This window comes from Ambystoma mexicanum, chromosome 1q (genome assembly GCF_040938575.1).
Source record: "Ambystoma mexicanum isolate Mex_15411 chromosome 1q, UKY_AmexF1_1, whole genome shotgun sequence".
Classification (NCBI taxonomy): Eukaryota; Metazoa; Chordata; class Amphibia; order Caudata; family Ambystomatidae; genus Ambystoma; species Ambystoma mexicanum.
Genome location: NC_090922.1, coordinates 1,318,133,646 through 1,318,158,294, shown reverse-complemented (window position 1 = coordinate 1,318,158,294; position 24,649 = coordinate 1,318,133,646). Strand labels below are relative to the sequence as shown.

General features: G+C 49.0%; 1 protein-coding gene across 1 annotated transcript in view; it reads left to right on the top strand.

Moving 5' to 3' along the window:
- LOC138546981 (sterol carrier protein 2-like) overlaps nt 1–24,649 on the top strand; it is a 1,126,877-nt gene that overhangs the window by 573,072 nt on the left and 529,156 nt on the right. The window contains exon 7 of the mRNA XM_069642178.1: nt 1,619–1,682. Coding sequence (XP_069498279.1) covers nt 1,619–1,682 — 64 coding nt within the window. The remainder of the gene's footprint in view (nt 1–1,618; nt 1,683–24,649) is intronic.

Below are 24,649 nucleotides of genomic sequence, written 5' to 3'. Positions count from 1 at the left end.
CTGTTCCTGCTATGATCCATGGGACAGAGTGTGCTCTAGGTTGTTTATTTGCACTATGGGCCACGTTAGAAAACCTCTTCTGGTCAAAAGTCTTATGGCTCCCCAAGGGAACACCCACTGCATGTATTCGGTATGAGCTAAATATTCTATCAATAAATGCGAGAATTTGTTGGAACATGCTCATACTTTACTGCAAAATGATCATGGAGGAAATTCTACCACAATTAAAAATCTTGCAAGATCCAAACAGTGGAGTGAAACAATACATGTTGTCAATGTGGGCAGACCGCTGTAAAGAAATAAGGAAAGACCTCGCCATTGATATCAATGTTCTTTAGACCAATCCAAATTTAGCCCAAAAAATACTTGGGATGCAAGATTGGATTGCAATGGGAGAACAGAGATTGAAGCATAAGATAATTAAGTTTGCACCGAGTGAATCAAAAGCATTGAACGAAACACAAAATATTTGGTGAAATTTCCCGATCAACATCGCAGACTGCTATATATGAAATTTCGCCTTAACTTATTCAAGACCAAAGTGACTTTAAGTTCATGGACAAATCTAGCTGACATCAAATGTATGTGTAGGCTCTGCAGTCAATAAGATGAGACTTTGAAACATCTTACATTGTTCTGCACGGCCGTTCGGCCGGAAAGAACAAAGCACTTGGGGTGCATAATTTCAGAGACTCAGATTCTAAGTGCCGAGGACTGGTGGCAAGTGCTCTTTGATGACTCTAATAGAAAATTAATAATTGCTTTAACCTTTTTCTTGGAAGACATGATAAAACGACTAGCAGAAGCAAATGATAGCAATCAAAATTAGCTCCTAATGTGCAAAAGTCGTTTACATGTCTGTTCTTCTCAATATCATTTCTGTTAAGTTTCCTTTCCATGTCCTTTATATAATCTGTAATTTGATGTGAACATTTCTTAAGTTTCTTGATGAAATAACCTCTAATTTCGTGATTTTTAAAGGTTTGTAACAAACCATATACAAATAAAAAAATAATTAAAAAAATAAAAAATAAATAATAAATACTGTTTAATTGACCTAAAAAGTGAACAGTTGTTTAAATTTGGATTAGCAAAAGGATGGTTCACAACAAAAGACTTTGGTTGTTGATGTATTTGACTCCCTTAAGTGCTAAGGGTGCCTATGTTCGTCCTGAATTCCCATAAATCATCATTGTAGGCTCCGCCCAGTTAAGTGGTTTGTAAGAACAGGCTAGAAGAACATAATAATTTGTCTGCAATACTAGGAAACTGTCTTGGTGTTTGCTGAAACATAAGTTTAATTTTGGTATATTTGCAAGCAGAAATTTTGAACGGAGCCTGCAGGCCAAGACAGCACATTATGAGGGTGATAAATGGCAAAGGACAGTGAGCCCATCTACAGATGTTTTCCCGCCTCACCGTTCCCACCTTAAAACGGCTTTGCTATTACGTAATCATGTACACTTAGGTGTGTAGATAAGCATCAATGCATTTTATAGACTCTATGTGGTCCAGCACAGTGAAATGATGTTTGAAGCATGTGTTTTATAAAAATGTATATAGTGTATTGACAATTTGTTAAATTTTTCAATGAATATTTCATCTGCATATACTCTAGGTACAAAGCTTGAACACTTTGCGAAAATAGCCTGGAAGAACCACAAGCATTCAACGAATAACCCGTAAGTACCAGCACTGGGTTTTTTATAGCTCTTATAGTCGTCCATACATTTGTAGAATCTACATTATTCTGGGATTGACCTCTGGGGCTCTCCCATACTACAACTGGTCATCCGCCTAAAGTGATACCCGGTCCTCACGTCCTGATGGCCACACAAATCCTTTCATAAGGGTATCCTCTTACCCAAATTGGCAGGGGTTCAACCGCCAGAATGAACAGCGATGGGAAGAGAGGGCAGCCCTGTTGTGTACCTCTCTGTAGCAGAAAATACTAGGATGTCCTGCCATTAACTTGAATCTTTACCAAAGCGCACTTATTCAATCTCATACTAGCCTATTATGCCAGAGTGTGTTCTTCTATCCCATTGATTTCAATGTCATACTACCCTACTATGCAAAAGTGTGCTTCTCTACCCCATTGATTGCAATGTCATACTAGCCTACTATGCCAGAGTGTGCTTCTCTACCCCATTTTAGTAATGTCATACTACCCTTCTGTTAGGTGATTTCAACTTGGGGTTTAAAGACCCTAAAGATCAGCAAGCAACACTTATCGCTGGCACACTCGCTGAACTAGGCTTTAGTCAAAGAGTGACACTTTCCACCCACAACAAAGGTAGAACTCTTGACTGGGTGGCAGACCACAACTGCAGTGGCTCCATCACATCCATAGTTCCACAGTCATGGACTGACCACCACCATCTAGCATTCTCACTAGAAACCATAACACTGACCACTAAAAACAACCCTTTGGCCCCTTCTATACCCAACAAGAAAAAAAAAACCATCACAGCCGACAAACGTTTACCTCTAATACTACCAACACTGAACTCCCTGCCAGAGTCCACCAATCCCTCCATCCTAGTTGATGAATACAACAAAAGAATGACCGAAGCCCTGGACTCTATCGCCCCTGAGAAAAAGCAAACCCCGAATGCACCTGAATACCTGGTTCTCTCCATACCTTACGTCACTGAGACTAGAAAAAAGAAAAAGTGAAGCTATATGGCGACTTCTACCATCAGACGACAACAAGACCAACCTTAGCAACATATCCTCCCACTATAAGAAAGAAATACTCCTAGCCAAACAAGAATCTCACAAGCAAACTCAAGTATAAAAGAACTATTCATAATCCTCAAAGAACTCGAAACTCCCATCCCTGTGCCAGATAATTGCGACAAAAACTGGTGCAGTAGCATTCAAAAAGCCCTATCTAATAAAGTAGCATCCCTCCAGGTCAAGATCGCCAACAAAAAAGAAAACCTTCACAACTCTACCCCTCAACTTAACATGCTCACACCCTCACACAAACCCACACATCGCTTCAGCTTCTCTAAAGTGTCTATCCTAGAGGTTGAAAAAGTAATCCTCACCCTCAAACCATCTAACTGCCAAGGAGACCCATGCCCAGCTCAAATCATTAAAGACGCTGCTAGAGATCTATCACCCTTTATCTCAAAGCTAATCAATGCCTCTTTTTCCACTGGCACTATCCCCAGCAACCTCAAGGAGTCCTGGGTACTCCCACTCCTCAAAAAACAATCACTGGACACCTCCATACCCATTAACTACAGACCCATCACCACAGTTCCTTTCCTTCTCAAAATTTTAGACAGGGTAGCAAAACCTCCACATACAGCAATATCCAGAACAAAACCATCTCTTAGCAGTCCGTCAGTCAGGCTTCAGACCCAAACACGGGACCGAAACATTGCTGATAGTCCTTAAGGCACAAATCGATGCTCTTAGGGACAATGGAAAACCGCCTTGTTACTACTACTTGACCTATCAGCGGCGTTCGATTTGGTAGACCACAAAGTCCTCTGTAACTGTCAGGTTGCTTGATTGTCATGAAGAGTATTGAAACCTCCGTCCCCAAGTACCGCAGACAGAGAATACAAGATTACTCCCTATGTGATCATTGAGGCCACAGGTGGGTAGTTCTTGAAGCCCGGAACCACGGAAATGTTGAAACCCAAGGCAGCTGTAAAGGAAAACCTTTATTAGCAATCAACTGAGCAGAGTACAAGCAAACAAGCAGAATAAAGAGCAGGGCTTACCTAAGCTGATGGGTGAGGAAGCCCAGAATCCTATGATGGTTGATAATTCCGTGGATGGGCACGTGAGTCGGTTTCCCCGATGACAGTAGGGAGAAGAACTGTAGGCTGGGTTATAACCCAACTTGCCCTCCTGTAACTTGATGAAACGAAAGGACCAAAATCCAAAGTATAATGTAATGCAGTGAAGAGGAAAAATGCCAAGTCCAATTCAGGGTAATCCAAGACAGTCCAGAAGGCGTTCCGAGTTCGAGATGATCCAGCAAACAGAGCCAAAAGACATGGGCAAAGCAAATCCGAAAACAGTCCAAGAGTCGTGAAACACAAGGTATCCAAACGCTGTACAGAGTCCTCCAAAGAACAGCTGTGAAGCACGGATGTGCGGAAGTTCAGCGCTTAAGTAGTGGAGGCTTCCGCGTCACCTGACCCGCGAGCGAGACGGATGAAAGCGTCACGTGACCTGCAGACGCGACACGTGAGCGTTGTTTTGATCTCAATGGTCTCCATGATCGCGGAATTGACTTTCTGCGCGCAGCATCCTGTAGCTGGCGCCTGCAAGCTCCCTCCTGCAGACGCCATGGCAGACGCCAGTGAAGAAACGGGGATCCCTTGAGTCTGCATATGTGGCCCTTGGGGTAAACCCGCTCACGTGACACCCGTCCACTGTGAGTGACATGGAATGGAAAGCTGACTGGGGTAACTGGTGCATTGTGAGTGTTGCCTGTCCTAGATAGAGTGTGAGTATTGTCTGACCTAGATGCTTGTGAAATAGGGCCAGAATGAGGGGACAGCGTGACAGAGCCCCCCCCTAAAGGCCCACAACCCCGTGGGCACAACGGATTGTCCCTATGGAAACGGAAAACCAAACGAGGGGCATGAACATCACCCGCGGGAATCCATGAGCGCTCCTCCGGGCCATAACCCTTCCAATCCACTGGGTACTGCAAACCCCCTTTGAAGAAACGAGAACCCAGAATAGCAGACACTTCAAAGACATCCGGGGAGGAAGGGGAAATCGGAGCCCCAGGGGAACAAAGACGGGTAGGACCAGGGCAAGGTTTGAGAAGAGAGACATGAAAGACAGGGTGAAGCCGCCATGAAACCGGGACTCAAAGGCGATAGGCCACGGGGTTGATCACCCGGGAGACCACAAAAGGACCAACGAAACGGGGCAACAACTTGCGGCAACCCTGTAAATGCAGATGGCGAGAAGAAAGCCAAACTCTATCCCCCACAGCAAACGAAGGGGCCACAGAACGCTTCCGGTCCGCGGCAGACTTCATGGAATCCTGGGCTTCTTTGAGGTGCAGCAAGGTCTGCGCGTGGACAGCCGAGATGTCTCTGATGCAAGAAGAGGCAGCCGGATTACCAGAAAGCGAGAAATCCGGGATGGGCAGGATTTTAGGGTGCTGACCATACAAGACATAGAAGAGAGAGAAACCAGTGGAGTAGTGCACCGCATTGTTATAGGCAAATTCAGCCATATGCAAGATGCGAAACCAGGACTGTTGATGCTGGAGAGTCAGACAACGCAGGTACTGCTCCATGGTTTAATTAACCCTCTCGGTCTGTCCATCCATCTCTGGATGGTAGGCCGAAGAGTAACGTGAATGGATCCCCACTAATCTAGTCAAGGCACGCCAGAAACGAGAAGTGAACTGAGGACCCCTGTCGGACACCAACACTAATGGTAAACCAAAAAGGCATACGATGGACTTGAAAAACAATCCTGCCAGAACAGGAGCCGAGGGAATGCCCAAGCATGGAATAAACCGTGCCATTTTGGTGAACGAGTCTACCACAACCCAGATGGAATCAAAACCCTGAACCCTGGGAAGGTCTGTCACGAAATCCATCGTCACGGTATGCCAGGGCCTCAGGGGTATGGGAAGAGGCTGCAGGAGACCCAACGGGCGTCCTTTCCTATGTTTGGATTGGGCGCAAACAGAGCAAGTGTTAACATGGCATTCCACATCCCTTCTCATGGAAGGCCACCAACACCAACGTTGTAGAAGCGAAAGTGTTCTTCGTTGACCAGGATGTGCATGAACAGGGAGATCATGGGACCATTCAAGAGCCAGATTGCGAACATCAGTGTTAGGCAGAAACAATTTGTTCTGAAAGAAAGGCAGACCGTCTTGTAGTACCAAATCCCAATCTGGAAGTAAGGACGGGTGAGTGGAAACCCACTTACGGACCATATCAAGCAGAGTCAGAGAAGGAGTACAAAGACATATCACATGTTTCTTATCTAGCAGGGTCTCCGGATAGACTAGCAATGAAACCCCCACAGGAGAGCGAGACAAAGCATCAGCCTTTCCATGAACGGTACCAGGACGAGGCATGATCTGGAAATCGTAAGCAGCAAAAAACAGATGCCACCTGACATGTCTGCTATATGAGCATTTTAGAGAAGCTAGCTCGCGAAGATTCTGATGGTCTGAGAAGACCGTCACCCGATGTTTCGCACCCAGGAGATGGTGACGCCAAACTTGGAAAGCTTCTTTAACAGCCAGAAGTTCTTTTTCGGTCACCGTATAGTGACACTCTGTGGGTGTAAACTTCCGGGAATGAAAGGCGACTGGATGCAAGCGTCCAGTAGAGACACACTCTTGAGATAATATAGCCCCTAAGGCGAACAAGGACGCGTCCGCCTCAACTATAAAAGGGAGATCACTGTTAGGGTGTTGGAGGACAGGAGCAGTGGTAAACGCAGCTTTTAGGGTATCAAATGCAAGCTGTTAATCATTGGACCAATTGAATGGAACTAGAGGATGGGTCAGAAGAGTAAGAGGTGCTGCTATGGAGGAAAATCCAGAAATGAATCTTCTATTATATTTGCAAAACCCAAAAAAGACTGCAATGCTTTAAGGTTGGTGGGAACCGGCCACTCCAATACCGCCTTGACTTTGGCATGATTCATAGTGAGACCATCAGGAGTGATGTGGAACCCTAAAAATTCAATGTTGTCAGTGTGGAATTGACATTTTTCGGGTTTTGCAAAAAGGGAGAACATGCGTAAACGTTTTAGTACCTCCCTTACGTGTCGGATGTGTTCCTCTTGAGAACGTGAAAAAATGAGAATTCCATCCAGATAGACCACCATGAATACATCTAGAATATCGCTAAATATTTCATTCATGAAGCGCTAGAATGTAACAGGCGCATTGCAAAGGCCGAAAGGCATGACCAAAATTCATATAACCCGTAACGAGTGCAAAAGGCCGTTTTCCACTCTTCACCCTTTCTCACACGTACTAGATTATACGCACCCCTGAGATCCAACTTGGTGTATACTGAAGCATGCGTGAGGTGATCTAATAGGGGCGTGATGAGAGGTATAGGATACCTATCCTTTTTGGTGATGGCATTTAGGCGTCGGTAGTCAACACATGGGTGAAGATCTCCCTCCTTCTTTGGGACAAAGAAGATGGGGCTGGCTGCTGGAGATGAAGATGGACGTATGTGACCCTTACGTAGGGACTCTTGAATGTAAGCTTTCAAGGCTTGTTCCTCAGTGGGAGATAGCGAATAAATACGACCCTTTGGGACTGCAGAACCTGGTAGTAATTCAATAGGGCAATCGTACAACCTATGAGGTGGAAGGATTTCTGATGATCCCTTATCAAAGATGTCCAGGTAGTCCCGATAGGGCTCCGGAATTGTCTCTGCTACAAGACCAACAATGTGCGTGTCTGCCAAGGGGACGGAAGAAGGTTCCAAAGTGAGTTGTGAAACAGTACTGAGGAGTTGGGCTGGAGTGCTCTCAGTAGGAGGTGTAGTAAGGCAAAACTCCTGGCAAACTTCTGACTCAAGAAACACAGAACCTGTCTTCCAATTGATCAAAGGGTTATGCAGACGCAACCAAGGGATGCCTAAAATAAGGCCATATTGGGGCATGGAGATCAGGTCAAAGCTAATGGTTTTTTTGTGATTAGTTTGTATGACCAAAGTGAGAGGTGCGGTCTGCTGTTTAACTGGGCCAGAAACTAACAAACTCCCATCTATGGTCTGTATGGGTTCTGGCCGGGTCTTGGTGATAAGAGGGAGATTAAGTGTGTGGGCCATATTAATATCGATATAATTACCAGTGGCACCAGAGTCGATGATGACAGTTACTGGATGTGAGACCTCAATACTGGGTTGTAATAATGCATGTACCATCACAGGTCTGATGGTGCCAAACGCAGGTACCTGGTCCGGGGAGTGACTTATAGTGCTCGAACCCACCCCCCGGATCTATGGTCGAGCTGCCCGAAAACCCTGAGCTTTAGCCTTTGGGCGAGGTGGACATTCTTTCACAAAGTGACCAATCAACCCACAATAATAGCAAGCATTGTCCACCCTCCTGCGCTCCCTTTCCGTGGCAGTTAAAGGACTATGTAGACCTCCCACTTGCATAGGTTCTGAAGCAGACTCGGAATGAGAGGATCCTGCAGAAGGGATAGAACCAGAGAACCCAGCTTCAGCTTTCCGTTCTGAGCACCTGGCATCGACCTGGAGAGCCAGATCCACTAAATCGGGGAACGCTGTGGGCAAGGAAGGAACTACTGATAATGCATCTTTCATAGTGTTGTTCAGACCCTTGTAGAATACCACGGCCCTCTTGCTCTCAGGCCATGAAGTCTCAGCTGACAGTTGGTGGAATTTTGTGATATATTCAATGAGTGTTCCCCTGCCTTGATGTAATTCTAATAGTTCTAGATCCAAGGATTGGGCTTTGTGGCGGGTGTCAAAGACACGTGACATTTCTGTCACCAGGAGGTCAAAGTCGTATAATGACGGGTTATTGTTCTCAAGAAGTGAGTTGGCCCAGGCAGCGGCTGTACCAGATAAATGTGATAACAGAAAGGCAGCCTCAGAAGTAGGATCGGGGAAGGAGGTAGGTCGATACAGGAAGTGTAACTTGCACTGATTTATAAATGTGCGGTACTTGGTTGGATCCCCCTGGAATCTTTCAGGTGCAGCCAATGGGAAAGGAGTGGGTAGAATCAGGGGAGCAGGAGTGGCCGGGCCTGGGGAACTGGGGCAGGTGATGCTGCGTCCCCGAACTCTGCATCTGCAGGTAATGGGTTGCGGCTACTCTGAATAGCATCTAAGCGCTGGTGAAGGGCTGTGGTGGCTCCAACCATGTCCGCTCTTAGTACTGTGATCGCTTGAATCATAGCTGCCATGGGGTCGTCGGTGGCACCCTGCATACTCTGCACGACAAAGAATGGCTTCACAGTCTGTCAGGTTGCTTGATTGTCGTGAAGAGTATTGAAACCTCCGTCTTCAAGTACCGCAGAGAGCGAACACAAGATTACTCCCTATGCGATCATTGAGGCCACAGGTGGCTAGTTTTGAAGCCCGGAACCACGGAAATGTTGAAACCCAAGGCAGCTGTAAAGGAAAACCTTTATTAGCAATCAACTGAGCACAGTACAAGCAAACAAGCAGAATAAAGAGCAGGGCTTACCTAAGCTGATGGGTGAGGAAGCCCAGAATCCTATGATGGTTGATAATTCCGTGGAGGGGCACGTGAGTCGGTTTCCCCGATGACAGTAGGGAGAAGAACTGTAGGCTGGGTTATAACCCAACTTGCCCTCCTGTAACTTGATGAAACGAAAGGCCCAAAATCCAAAGTACTTGATAACGTAATGCAGTGAAGAGGAAAAATGCCAAGTCCAATTCAGGGTAATCCAAGACAGTCCGAAAGGCGTTCCGAGTTCTAGATGATCCAGCAAACAGAGCCAAAAGACGTGGGCAAAGCAAATCCGAAAACAGTCCAAGAGTCAAGAGCCGTGAAACACAAGGTTTCCAAACGCCGTACAGAGTCCTCCAAAGAACAGCTGTGAAGCGCGGACGTGCGGAAGTTCAGCGCTTAAGTAGTGGAGGCTTCCGCGTCACCTGATCCGCGAGTGAGACGGATGAACGCGTCACGTGACCTGCAGACGCGACACGTGAGCGTTGTTTTGATCTCAATGGTCTCCATGATCGCGGAATTGACTTTCTGCGCACAGCATCCTGTAGCCGGCGCCTGCGAGCTCCCTCCTGAAGACGCCAGTGAAGAAACGGGGATCCCTTGAGTCTGCATATGTGGCCCTTGGGGTAAACCCGCTCACGTGACACCCGTCCACTGTGAGTGACATGGAATGGAAACCTGACTGGGGTAACTGGTGCATTGTGAGTGTTGCCTGTCCTAGATAGAGTATTGTCTGACCTAGATGCTTGTGAAATAGGGACAGAATGAGGGGACAGAGTGACAGTAACCATCTAGACACAGCCGCACACTTCTCACAAGAAGCAATAGGCTGGATACAATTCCTACCTTGTACAAAATATTCACAAAGCCCCTTTTTTCGATGATCTCGATGGTCTGGGTATCACCTATACTAACTATGCTGATGATACCCAGATCCTCATACCACTGATGAGAGATTATGACAAGGATTTGGCCTTGGTGAATACAGTGTACCTCATCCAGGCATGGATGGCCACTCCCGGTCTATGCCTGAATGATGACAAAACTGAGCTCGTAATCCCCGGCACCACCCGCAACCTCAACAAACTCGGCCACAAATACACCAGCTTTAACATAGATGGTAACACTATCAAAGTTGCCAAAGAAGTTAAAAAATTAAGTTTCTACTTAGACGCCACCCTCTCCTTTACCAAACAGGTCAATTCCAAGGCTTCCCCCACTTCTTACACCTCCAAGCTAATTAGAGCGGCCAAGCCTTTCCTTTCCATGCACAGCTGCACCACTATGGCCAGAGCCCTAATTCTATCAAAACTGGACTATTGTAGCGCTGAACTTCCGCACGTCCGCGCTTCACAGCTGTTCTTTGGAGGACTCTGTACGGCGTTTGGAAACCTTGTGTTTCACGGCTCTTGACTCTTGGACTGTTTTCGGATTTGCTTTGCCCACGTCTTTTGGCTCTGTTTGCTGGATCATCTAGAACTCGGAACGCCTTTTGGACTGTCTTGGATTACCCTTATAACTGGGGGCCAACAAATATATCACCAATAAAATCCAGATTCTCCAAAATAACGCCCTTAGAGCAGCGCTGGGTATAGCAAAAAAAGATCACATCTCAGAGACAAGGAGATTGAATAATTGTCTCACAACCAATGACAGAATTTCACTAAAAGTAGCCTCGCTCCCACATAAATGCCTAAATAACGCTGCCCCATGCTATTTTATAGATAGATTTAAGAGGCAATCTTCCAACCGTCCAACAAAAACGGCCAACTCCAATCTCCTGACGGTACCTAGATTTAAACTCTCCAAAACTGGAGGAAACAGCTTCCCAGTGAAAGCCGCTCAGCTGTGGAATTCCCTCCCCCTTGCCTTAAGGGCAGACCAAACATACCCACACTTCAGATACAATCTCATCAATTGGTTTAAGGAAAACGACCACTAATACACTGGTCACCTCCCGCCAACTCCACTCTTCCACCCTATACTGTATATAATGTCGCCCCTCGTTATATACTACCTGATAGGGGTACCCTATCTCCCCTGTACATATTATCGAAGGCTGTCTGCAATTCTCTGCTACTTGTGTCGGCCATACCTGTCTGTATATACTATCTAATGTTTTCTTCTTTCTGATTTCATGACTTTTCCTGAACCTGTTGACCTTATCCTTTTGTATACCCTTTGTATATACTTGTACAGCACTGAAACCTTAGCTGAAAATATTTTTGCTGCTCTCTGCGCCCTAATCCCCTCGGGTCTGGCGCGCATTATAAATAATAAAACAAACAATAGTTTGACCCACTGTAGGAAGTTCGGCCCAAAGCCCATACCCACTAGCACTGCCCAGACAAATTCCCAGTGGAGTGAATCAAATGCTTTTTCAAAATCAATGGCCACTAATGCTAATGGATGCAAGATGTTCCCTGCTTTAGCCAAGGCCACATGCAGCCTCTGGCTATTTTTGTCATTTGTCCAATTATTTATTCATGTTGCTAAAATGTGGCCATTAGTTTATATTCTATTTTGAGGAGTGAGATGGGGTGATAAAAGAGCACATTTGTTCGGTGGTTTATCCTTCTTGGGTATAAAGATAACCGTTGCTTGCCGCTAATTCCAGGGCATCCTGCCCTCTTACCTACTACTATGGAACATTGACATAATAGGATCAGCTATCAGTTCATGTAGCCTTTTCCAAAGTTCGGCACCCTCTCCGACTGTAGTTCTGAGATCTCCACTACCACCTCTTCCCTTGTAATATCTGACTCCAGAGCCTCTGCTTGTAGCTCTGTTATCCGTAGGAGGGGGATCTTCTCCAAGAGCTCTGCATGCGGCGACCTCTCCTATCGCTTTGGCACTGTGTACAATTTTGTATAAACCGCTAACACCTCGCAGATCTACTTATCCCCTTTGGTCTCTTCTCCCTCCACTGTGCGTATGCTGTGAACATTTCAGGAGGGTGAGTCCCACTGCTGCAGCCATGCCAACAGCTTCCTGGCCTTGTCTGAGACCTCATAGACTCTGGCTCTGGCAGCCAAATAGGGCCGTTGCGCTGTCAGTAGCGAGCATGCGATACAAATCTCTCATTTGCAACAGCTGACGTTGGTTTTCCTGGGAACGGTTGCTATGAACTTGTTGCTTCAAATGCATCAGCTGAAGTTCAGTGTATAACATATTCACTGATCTTTCCTTTTCCCTGGCAGCCAGTGTCGAGATTACCTCTTCCCTGAGCACCGCTTTATATTCTTCCCACAGTGTCTCGGCACTTTTCATGAGAGGTATTCACCTCAAAATATTCCACTGTTTTCTCTCATAGCTGATCCATTACCTACGGGAACACCAGTGTGTGTGTTTTGTCTTCACGACGAGCGATTCCCCCCAGGTATCCCTCCCATGGTGACCAACAGGGGGAGTGGTCAGATATACCTTGCAGCAGGAGTTGCGCGTCACTAAACCTGTGGGAATCGGAGCCAGTGCAAATAAATAATCTAGTCTCAATAGGGAGAGGTGCGCTCCGGAGTTAACGGAGTAACCTGACTGCTGTGGATGAATTACTCTCCATGTATCCACCAGCCCATTCTCATTTGTGAATGCGCTAGGTTTTATGCGTCCCTTGTGTATCCCCCTCGTGCAAGGAAAGCGATCCCGGTTGCTGTACATCACATCATTAAAATCCCCGCCCACCAGCCAGCAGTCCACTTGATGTTGCACAAACAGTCTCTGTAGCTCGCAGAGGAAATCCATTTGTAATGGCGGTGGGGCATACACACAGTGCAGCCCCATCTCCTGCCCTTCAAGCGATGCAATCACCAACACATGTCTTCTGCCAGTGTATGAACCTTCAAGGAAACAGTAAATTGCGTGTGTTTTCTTATCAGCCCCATCGCCCCCGTTGAGCCCCTTGTAAATCCTGCATGCACATTTCTAGCTCTCGAAAAATACTTCATCTGTTCCTAGGAGATGTGTTTCCTATAGGAAAGGGAATGTGGGATTGTGCCTGTTCAAGGCCTGCAACACCATACCCCTCTTGATCTTTTTGCAACAACCATTTATGTTCCAGGACATGTACGTCACCTCCCTACCCTCAACTCTACTCATTCAAGCAATGTCGTACGAAAATATAAAATGCAGCATGTGGCAGGCAACCATGCTACTTGCTGTTGGGTTGCTGGAGCTCCAACTCAGTTACTCCAGCCTGCAGTTCCTGTGTGTGCAATGGTCCACTCCAGACAGTCCCCCGATTGGTATGGTTTCCGTTACAGTCGCAGATCTGCCAGAGCTCTCCCAGCTCCTGAATTTGTATTAAAGGTGTTGCCGCTATAAGCACAGTTTCTCCCAGGGCTAGTTGCTTTGGACCATTCTCCCAGTTGCGACCCTCAAACTCTGCCCTATGCAGTACACCTCCTCCTGCTCTAAGTAGGAAGATGCACATTTGGCACAGCAGCCCTCCATCTCTTGCACTGCTGGCACCACTTTTCCACACTGCCGGTCTGTTACCAGGCCTTGGCTCTGGCCTTAGCACGGTTGTCCGCTCCCTCCTTCCTCCCTGGAACAGGGACCGCTCTGTGCACCAGGGATCAGCACGTGAGATCACCTCAGAGATGAGCCCCGCCTGGCCATACCTCTCAGCCGTTGCCCATCCTGTGAGGCTACTTCCTTTATGGCGGCAGCCACTGCTCGTTCTCTTACAAGTACTGGTGCGATGCGTGGCTTGCCCGCTCTCTCTCTACTCCAGAGTCGCTGCGGCTCCTGGAGGCTGCCCAATGGGCACTCCTGAAGCCCTGTCAGAGCCTGTGTTTTGGCTTCTGTCCATGGCTCCCGCCCTCCCCTCTCCGGAGGTTGGAGCGGTACAAAGCTTGCCCACACTGACTCTGCTCTGGGGTTCCTGCGGCTCCACAAGGCTACTGAAAGGTCACTGTTGGAGCTCAGCTTGGCACTATCATCTGGGGCCTCCGTCTGATCTGGGGCCTCCGTCTGTGTTCCACGATCCCTGCGGAACCAAAAGGTCAGCCACTCGCCTGAACCGTGGTTCCTCGTCTCCACGCCTTCCTCGACCCCGAAATGTGTCCACCAGCTGGGGGTCACCTTCCTCCAGTTCTCCCCACAACAGGGGATCGTGGTAGGGGTGTCAGCAGTATTTTACAGGATGTCACTGGGTTGCTGGATCAGGGCTCAGGAAAGCGGGATCGGAGCTCAGGAAAACTACATCTGCAGATCAGTGTGCAGCTAGGCCCCCGCCCCCCGAGTACCAGCACCGTTGATATGAGCCTTAATTATGATGATTGAAGTAAAGTCTGAACTCTTCTGAGAAAACTACAGCAATATTAGGACTATTTCAGCAGACCTCTCAATAAGAAAGCTTCAAAGTGGGCTGTGGTCCAGGTTCCTACCCTCATTCTGCACTAGCCAAATTCTGTACTGGCGCACGTCATGGGTTTTTGATTCAGTCATTACGTTTCATTCAGAGGCAACGTTTGTTAGCTGAAGAGGGCTTAATGCACTTTGCCCTAGACTGACGATGATGATGGTCTTTCCATTGTCTGAGTAACGTACAGAATTATTTCTTATTTATTATTTTATTTTACGTTTTATTATGTACATTTATGTACGTTTAGTATTGAGACAGTTGCAATGCACAATGGCAGAAGATGGGGGGCTGGTTGGTCAAGTAAAAATAATATAAGCAGAGAAGGGATGGAAACAGGGCTCGGATGGCAAAAGAATAGGCTTTACAAATTGGGTGATATTTTTATTAGTTTGCTGAACAGAAGAGTATGTTGCCCTCTGTTGTAGGCTTTCTTCTTTCTCTGAAATATTTCACAGAGTTTGGTAGCGGCAGCTGAGATCCTGATTGGATCGTGGAGGTCAAAGAATACAGTGAATTTATACAATGTCCTGTGTAAGGAGTCGGATACGCAAGAGTTCAGTACCAACAGTGCTTGTCATGGACATTTGTAATGTTGGTTGACCAGCGGTTTCCCAATTTGACATCCTGTATCTCGGCGACCAGCTATTGCAAGCTTCTCTTTTTCTCCACAAGACAATTAACTTCAGAGTTCCACTACTTAAATTGGCCAGCCCATGTATGGAGCTCTAGCCATACTAAACATGTTGCCTATCTGCAGTCATGTAGTGTATGAGCTGAACACCATTCTCAGGATGGCCCCCAGGATGAACTGACATACTCTGCTCTGTTTTTAAGTTTGTATGTGCTTGTTCTCACTTTTTTGCAAGAGGATTTGTATTATACTGGGTCATACAGCTGACTTTGAAAAGAGAGCTGCCGTGGGTGCTGGTCTCGTACTGTTGAGGTACAACTTTCTTTTAGTTTTGTTTTTATTTCAGTGGGCAGATATGAGCTGTTACAGAAACATATATCTGATGAAATATTACTTCATAGGTCATGTAAAGGATCAAGAGTAAGACTCGGACACAGTGGCATTTTAGGTGTTAGCTATAGACTTTACTAAAGTAAAGAAGGATTGGAGAAAAGTAATAACACTATTCCCTTCCTCAACGAAGCTAAAAGAGGTCAGTGTTAGAATGTCCAAAATAATAAATAACTTGCTGTCCTGTGTCCAAAATCCTATCCTGACCCTTACAAACAAGACCTAAGAAAATGTACAACTGGCCATCTTTAGTGTTTTTCAAAGTTTTAGCATAAAGCTACAAAATGTATGCAAATAAACAAATGATTAATGTTGTACAAGGTTATACAACTCTGAACGATGGGGGAGGGTTCTCCCCTCCCTTGAGGTTTCAGCTTCTCTTCAGCTCTCTACCACAGTTATTTTCCTCTGTAACAAACACCTTTCCAATCAAGGGGGCATGGCTTCCTTCCCCTAGACTTACACATTCAAGGGTTCTTCATTATCCCTTGATTTCCTGTTCTCATTATAGTTGTGAATAACCTGAAGGTGTTTCACGACTCAGTGCCCGGGGATCCCTTATTCAGGTGGCCATGGAAGGGCCATCGCTATTGACTAGCGAGGGTGGATCACCTGGGTAGGGGGTCTTCGGAGACACACGGAAGGTGAGACATGGTATCTCCCATTTCCTAACAGTTATTTACCCCATATTCCCTCTACCTTTATGGGATTCTCCCCTCCTTCCCTTATCAGCCCAACTACTCAGACGAGGAAGACTGAGACTAAGAAGAATACCACTAGTAACATGCACTGGCCTTGTCCCACTAATGAGGCCAGGCAGGGTCAGGCACTCAGTCACAATCACACATGCCTGAAACTCATGGACCGTTTTCCAAACTATAAAGATGGAGCACAGAAAGATACAGAGAGTGAGACAGGGGGTCAAGAAGGAAGGCAAGCTGGATGGTGAGACGGAGGAGCAGCTGAGAGAGAGCTGCTGAGATCCAGGGCAGGGAGAACGGGACGCAGAGTCACAGAAAGGCTGCACGTCAAGGAAGGAGAAAGCATGGCGAGGGAGCTGTGTCTCCAAGAAACCAGGAGAGTTCAGAGGAAGGAGCCGAGGGGGCGGCTAGTGCCTTTCCTCCATGCGCCAGCAAACTGACATTGAAATAGGCCAGGGAAGCCTAACAGATTTATGGTAAATCTTTGAACTGTGCATACTACCCACCTTGAAGGAACTTCGTAAGAACCTCATTGATATGAACTTGGGAAAGGGAGTGGTGAGCCACTTTCATTGCCATTCTGACATTCTTTTGATACACTTTTTATTTTCATACATTTTCCCACACTTAGTTATTGTGAAACGTGAGGGCAAGAATAGGTTTCTGACACACACTTTTTCCTTTGTTTGACTGACTGACGTGGACCATTTTATTTTACTTTGCTGGTCGAGACTACTCCCATTATAGAATTTGGGACAGATGGAAAGTCTCCAACCCCAGTCAAACTTAATTAAGGTGTTGAAACTTGTACCTTTTGTATCTGTGTCCTTACTTGTTATGCCATGCCTGCCTCACATAGTTCAATCACTTTTCCGGCCCAGGGAGTATGGTCCCTTCCCCTAGGCTATCACACACTTTCAAGAGGAGTGGCTGTCCTCAATTTCTTTATCACGATTGGGTGCGTGTCGCTGATTCGCAATCCTCCTGCCTGGTATACTCTCCTTTGTATCACACAATGAAGTTCAGATCTCAAATTCTTACTTATAAAATTACAGACTTGAAAAAAACATACTGTTCTCTCCCTTCAACCACCACTAACTATCCCTCCTTGAGTGCCTGACGCTAGCGTGCACTGGTGCATCGCTTATCTATGGTGAGGGGATAGAAGTAGAGACTGACCATCAATTTATATAGAAGCCACAATTTCTGGACACCTTCATATGCCCCGTTAGCAGTTTCTACAACAATACTAAAAAATCCAGTAAACACTGAAGTGTAAGCACTGCAGGCAGTTAGACTGAATTAATTTCTCCCCACTCATCTGCTTACTGGAACTATTAAAACCCAACTTTTTCCCTGGGTGGTGGATCACTAGTCAGACACCCCTTTTGTTTGTGCTTAACTGATGTCAGTCTTTTTTTTTAAACAAAATGTATTTCTTCTATTTCACTCTCTTCAGGACCCAAAACATATAATGATTATTTATGCCTAGAGTCACTTACAGGCTCCCATGGAGACAAAATGCACACCACAACCCTCTGTGGCATTCCTACAAAATGAAGAGAACATTTAGTAGAAATTCTCTATGTTAAATGCCCAATGACTCAAAAACGTTCAGTGCAGTATTATTGTCAACTTGGTCAACACTCACCAATATATGGATATTAGAATGGGGCATTGTGTCATTTTACAACTATTTAGTACGACTTTAAGAAATCAATCACAGTCTCAGTTTGGTGTGGGCTAATTTTACCATCTGGTTTCAATAATATAGCCAACTGGTTGATTAAAGGTATCTGACATCCATACATGAGGACTCACTCACCACTGTCATTGTACCGTCATTTGCACGGGGGTTGTGGTAACAGTCTCTATCTTGGCTGATGCATTCATCTGCAAAATAAATAGTGCAGAATGTGTGGTTCGAGTGAACTACAGAAACGTATTTGCTAGGTTTTAAAAAGGATTGCCTACTGTGAGGGGTCAGAAGTGAGAGACAGACACAAAGTGTACATTTTCAACATTAGATATTTTATTAAAATACAATGGTTTGGATAAAGACCTTTCTGCCCCTATCCTAAAGGTAATTTCCCTGCCTAGAAAGCAAAACTAGGGATCAGTCTTGTTTCAAATTAAGTGTCTCTTTTCCCAAACAATGGTTTAAGGATGGCAAAATGTCTCTTCTATATAGCAATTTCTCCAGCATGGGGTCTGGCATGGATTCACATGCTCATGAATATTCCCCGTCGTCAGGCTGGGAATCCTTGGTAAAGAAAAAATCAGTATCAGTTTCGTTTCTGATCTGTCTTTCGTAGTAGTAACCAATCACTGATCTCTGCGTCATACTGACCACAGCCAATGACTGCCATCTCCCTAAGCCCCGCCTCTGGCAGCCATCTTCAGATTTTTACCGCACGTTCAAGTATTGGGAGTCCTCGTGCTTAGCTCTCAAGCTTTTACTGCGTGTTTCACGCTTTTTCAGGTGAATTTTCACATTTTTTCGGTTAATCGAGCCTCAAGCTCCACCGTTTCGAATACTCCCGTTAACGGGTACCCGTCGCAGGATTTTCCTACGCCCCTCAAGGGTGAAGAGTTCGTCGAATCAACCTCTTGGAGGATTCCAGAAGATTTGCGGCCTACTTCGAGATGGCCCAGGACGCGAGTTCGTCACCCGGACCCAAGCTGTTTCGCAGCTGCCCTGGATGCGGGCTGCAGAATGTGTTTAAGGAGGACGAACATTCGCGATGCCTCTACTGTCTTCATGGGGACAAGACTCATGTAGAGAAGGACTGCCAGTTCTGCAAGAACTTGTCGGAGCAGACCATGAGGGACCGTCGATCTCGTCTCGCCAGCTGGTTGGAGAAGGGCTCAACGGGTGAGAAGAAGAAGAAAGGGTCCGAGCGGGCTTCTAATTCCTGTGCGGGCGCCCCGGCGACGGGAGCCCAACACCAGGCCAAGCGCCGCGAGCCCGCTGGCTTCGGGAGCGCCGAAAGGTCGGGCTCTTCGGTCGCCAGGCAGGGCGCACCTTCCCCGGCACCGTCAACCACGAGCCAGCGCCCCGGTTCGGGGAAGAGGAAGTCCAAGACCCCGGGTAAGCTTCGGGAGAAGCCCCGTCCGATCTCGGGAGAGGGGGAGCGAGGCGTCGCCCCTCCCCCTAAGGAGAAGGCACAGGACGCACCTAAGGTGGTGAAGGCCCCTACCCAGCAGGCAAAGGCCTCTATCGAGGCGATCGCAGTGACTCTGGCCAAGCCGGCAGAGACCCCGCCAGCGGAGACTGCCTCCGGGACTAGAGTTTCCCTGCCGCCAAGGAGGGAATCCTCTTTTCAGCCCATCGTCATGGCCGCCATGATGGAACAAGAGGGGGGGCACGGTAGCCTCCTTGAGCTCGGAGTCAGCCTCGGAGGAGGAACTGACCGAGGTCACGAGAAATCTCGAAGTACAATTCGAGAAGGTTCAGTCCCGCAAGGAAGATCCTCGGGAGATAACCGAGGAAGATGACGATGGCGAGGAAGAGCAGCCTTCCCTTCCGGCGCAGCCGGAACCTAGGCCTCAGGATAGTTCGGCGGCCATTTTGTCTGCGATCCAGTCCTTATGCTGAGATAAGGACGAGATTACCATGGCCCAGGCCGGAGGACCCGCAACCTGGCCCGTCGGGAAGTCCTCAGAACAAACGACGGAGGACCCAACCCTCTCCTCCACTCGCCCCGTAAGGCCTGCTATTCCCTCCTCATCCTCCCACGAGTCGGGAGATGACGGTGCGGTGGGCTCGACGACGGGTTCTGAGGGTGACGACGACGGAACGGGTCTCCCGTCTCCCGTCGCACGGGCATCTCCGCCCGACGAGATTGGCTCATTCCACGCTATGATCGCCAGGGCGTCCGAATTGTTCCAGCTCTGCCCGGAGGAGCAGAAAAAGGAAGGTTTCCTCTATCAGCGCCGGGAGGCCAAGAGGAAGACTGTCATCGCGGTGCCTCTAATCGATGACATCTGGGAGGAGGGCCTGTCGGTACTCAAGAGCCCCTCCACGGCACCAGCCAAACGGGACTGGTACGAGAAGAAGTACCGGGTCCCCGAGACCGCTCCCCTGTGCCTCAGGTCCCAGCCAATGCCAGACTCGGTCGTCTCGGCGGCGGCGAAGAAGAAAGAAAGCGGCGGGATCAGGAGCCTCAACGTCGAATTCCCCTCCGGACGGCGAGGGAAAGAAGTTGGACGCCATGGGGGACGGGTCATTTCGTCGGCGGCGATGACGATCAAAGCGGCCAACGCCCTGGCGATCGTGGCCCGTTACGACAGGGAGCTCTGGTTTAAGCTGGCCCCCCATATTGGACTTCCTACCGGACGACAAGAGGTCCAAGGCCCTGGGAATACTTCAAGAAGGCGAGGTGGCGTCGGACCACGCCATAACGGTGGCAACCGATATTGCCGATACCGGGTTCCGCCAGCTGGGCAACCGAGTTTGCCTACGACGACGGGGTTGGCTTCGGGCGACCGACTTCCATCAGGGCGTCCAGACCAGGGTGTTGGACATGCCGTTCGACGGCAGCAACTTCTTCGGGAAGGTGGTGGACGAATCCCTCCAAGCCATGAAGACGGTCACGGAGACGGCCCGCGCACTAGGAGCCCTTCAGCAACGACAGCCCTTTCGGAGCTCAGGAGGCAGACAGGGGGCCTCCAAGGGATCCAGCAGTGGCTCGTCGTCCTACCGCCAGGCGGCACGCTCCTCGTCTCAGGAGGCCTACAGGGGTCGCGGCAAGCAGGGAGCGCCTCGCCGCCGTCGGCTAGGTGGCCAGGGCGGCAAGGCCACCACCTCCAAGCAGGACTGAACCGGCCGTGGCCTCGGGCCCCCACCGAAGCACCCGGCTGATGAAGTTCGTCGGCGTGTGGAAGTCCATCTCCACCGATTGTTGGGTGCTGGATACCCTGGCAAGAGGACACTCTATCGAATTCCTGAAGAAGTGCCCTCACATTCCACCTGTGGCCAGGAAGGAAAATCACGTCCCGCAACTGCTGTTGGAAGTACGGGCGATGCTCAGGAAAGGCGCCATCGAGCCCGTCCCGAAGAGGCTCCGGGGCTCCGGGCTGTACTCAAGGTACTTCCTCGTCAGGAAGAAGACGGGCGGCTGGTGCCCCATCCTGGACCTTCGTCGTTTGAACAAATACATCAGGTCACAAAAGTTCAGGATGGTCACCCTCCAGCACGTGCTGGGACAGCTGTAGGAAGGCGACTTCCTATCGTCGCTGGACCTGGAGGATGCATACTTCCACGTTCCCATCCTCAGAAGTCACCGAAAGTTCCTCAGGTTCGTCGTCCAGGGACGCCACTACCAATTCAGAGCACTGCCGTTCGGATTGAAGTCGGCCCCCAGGGTCTTTACCAAGTGCCTGGCACCTGTGGCGGCGCGGCTGCACCTGCAGGGGATTCACGTCTACCCCTACCTGGATGACTGGCTCATCCGCTCAAGGACGAGGGAACTCGCCGTCGAACACACTGCGAGGACCGTCCAGCTACTCACAGACCTGGGATTCGCCATAAATTACCCAAAGTCCCACCTGGTGCCGTCGCAGGTGGCCCTGTTTCTGGGAGCGAAGCTCGATACAGTGAGGCGCCTGGCGGCACCGTCGGAAGAACGGACGAAGACCATTCTGGGCAAAGTGCAGCGCCTGCTAGCCACAGACGTGGCCAAGGTGAGGTCCATCAAGTCCCTCCTGGGGATGATGTCCTCTTGCATCTACCTGGTGCGCCTTTGCAGACTACGGATGCGCCCTCTTCAAGAATTTCTCGACGCCCGTTGGATGCCAGCGACGGGCACCTTCGAAGACAGGGTCCCCCTCAACGAGGTGTTCCGGCGGGCGATTCAGTGGTGGGGCATTCGAGCGCACCTCACGGCGGGCAAGGACTTTCAGACGCCGGCGTACCAGGAGACGGTGACGACGGACGCTTCCCTGGAAGGTTGGGGCGCCCACACCGGAGATCTCCACGCAAGAGGCCTCTGGCTCCCAGAGGAGAAGCTCCTGCACATCAACATCCTGGAACTACGAGCCGTGTTCTGGGCTCTCAAATCGTTCCTCCCGTCGCTCAAGGGCAAGGTGGTGCGAATCTTCAGGGACAACACCACAACAATGTTTTACATACGGAAGCAGGGAGGTAACAGATCCCCAGCCCTATCCAAGGAGGCACAGGATCTGTGGCACTGGGCGGTCGCACAGGGGATGTTCCTGGTTCCCTTCCACCTGGCAGGAGAAAGAAACACCATCGCCGACTCGCTCAGCAGGGAGCTGCGCGCGTGTCACGAGTGGGAGCTGCACAGGATCAGGTGGATCAACTCTTCCGATGATGGGGAAAACCCCAAATCGACCTGTTCGCAACAGCGACAAACCCGAAGTGCCAGAGGTTCGCCAGCAGGTTTCCCTAGCCGAGAAGCATGGGCGATGCGTTCTCGTTCCCCTGGGACAGCCTATACCTGTATGCGTTCCCTCCGTTGCCGTTGCTGCTTCGACTCATCAACCAGTTCAAGAGGTCCCGGTGCAGGATGATCCTCGTCGCACCGGCGTGGCCGAGGCAGATCTGGTTCCCGGACCTTCTGGACTTGTCAACGTCCCCATCCATCAAGCTGTCGGCGGACGCGGATCTCCTCTCCAGAGAAGGAGGCGCCATCTTCCACCACGACCCGGCGTCGCTGAACCTGCAGGCTTGGCTCCTGCAGCGCTAGAGTTTGGAGGGTACGATATACCGGCCGACTGCAGAGAGGTTCTTGGAAAGGCCAGGGCGCCCTCGACTCTCAAATGCTACGGTCACAAGTGGAAGAGGTTCTCTATCTGGTGCCGAGCACAGAAGATCAACCCCCTACGGATTACGGCCCCTCAGGTGCTGCCGTGCCTGCTATCGCTGGCAAAGGCTGGGCTAGCCCATGCCTCCATTAAGATTCATCTGGCGGCGATCTCCAGATATACCAGAACCACAGGACGGACGTCCCTGTGGTCCCATCGACTGGTGAAAGAGTTTATGAAAGCACTGCTCCGGTCGTTCCCGCCGGTGAAGGCCCCGGCGTGGGAACTTAACGTGGTGCTGACTAGGCTCATGGGGCCCCCATTCGAGCCGATGCAATCCGCACCGATGAAGTTTGTGTCGTGGAAGACTGCATTCCTGGTGGCCATTACCTCCGCACGACGAGTGGGAGAGATCCAGGCCCTATCCTGCAAAGCACTGTACTTGACTTTCCATGCCTCGAGGGTGGTGCTTAGGACGCACCCCTCCTTTATGCCCAAGGTGCCGTCGGACTTCCATCTAAACGAGCCCCTGGTGTTACCTGTTTTCTTTCCGTCTCCTTCGTCGCCGGCCAAGAGGACTTTGCACTCGCTGGATGTGGCTAGAGCGCTGAAGTTCTACGTGGACCGCACGAAGAGTTTTCGGAGGACATCACAGCTGTTTGTGAACTTTGGACCTGTGAATCAAGGGAAGGCTCTCTCGAAGTCTTCTACTTCCAGATGGCTCTCCGGCTGCATCATGCACTGCCACCGGGAGCCCATTCGACCAGAGCGATCGCTGCTACTACGGCGTTCCTATCTGGTGTGCCCCTGCTGGACATCTGCAGGGCTGCTACGTGGAGGTCGACGCACACCTTCACGAGATTCTACTGCGTCGATCGGGATTCCAGGGAGGAGTCCAGGGTCGGCCAAGCAGTGCTGCGCAACCTGTTCGCTTAAGGTGAGCCTGGTGAGGAGGTAAGATACGCTCAATGTTGAGTTGTTGTATTGCTTAATGTTGAGCCTGTTGCCACCTCCCGTGGTTGTGCATGTGTGTACTGCTATGTATTCTTATATTCATGAGCCTGTGAATCCATGCCAGACCCCATGCTGGAGAAGGAACAAGTTACTTACCTTTAACTGTTGTTCTCCAGCATGGGTCTGGCATGGATTCAAATGCGAACCCTCCCGCCTACCCATCTGCGGCTCTTCACTTGGTCATACTGCCACTTCACGTGCTACCAAATCTGAAGATGGCTGCCAGAGGCGGGGCTTAGGAAGATGGCAGTCATTGGCTGTGGTCAGTATGACGCAGAGATCAGTGATTGGTTACTACTACGAAAGACAGATCAGAAACGAAACTGATACTGATTTTTTCTTTACCGAGGATTCCCAGCCTGACAACGGGGAATATTCATGAGCATGTGAATCCATGCCAGACCCATGCTGGAGAACAACAGTTACAGGTAAGTAACTTGTTCCTTCCCCTATGTTCATTTTCGAGAGGGTACCTTAAAGTCCCCCTCTACAAAGTTTCTGGCTGGTGACAGTGGTTACTACCTTTTATTTTCCTATGGGATTTTCTCATTGTTCGAGGCGAACACCTTTACTGAC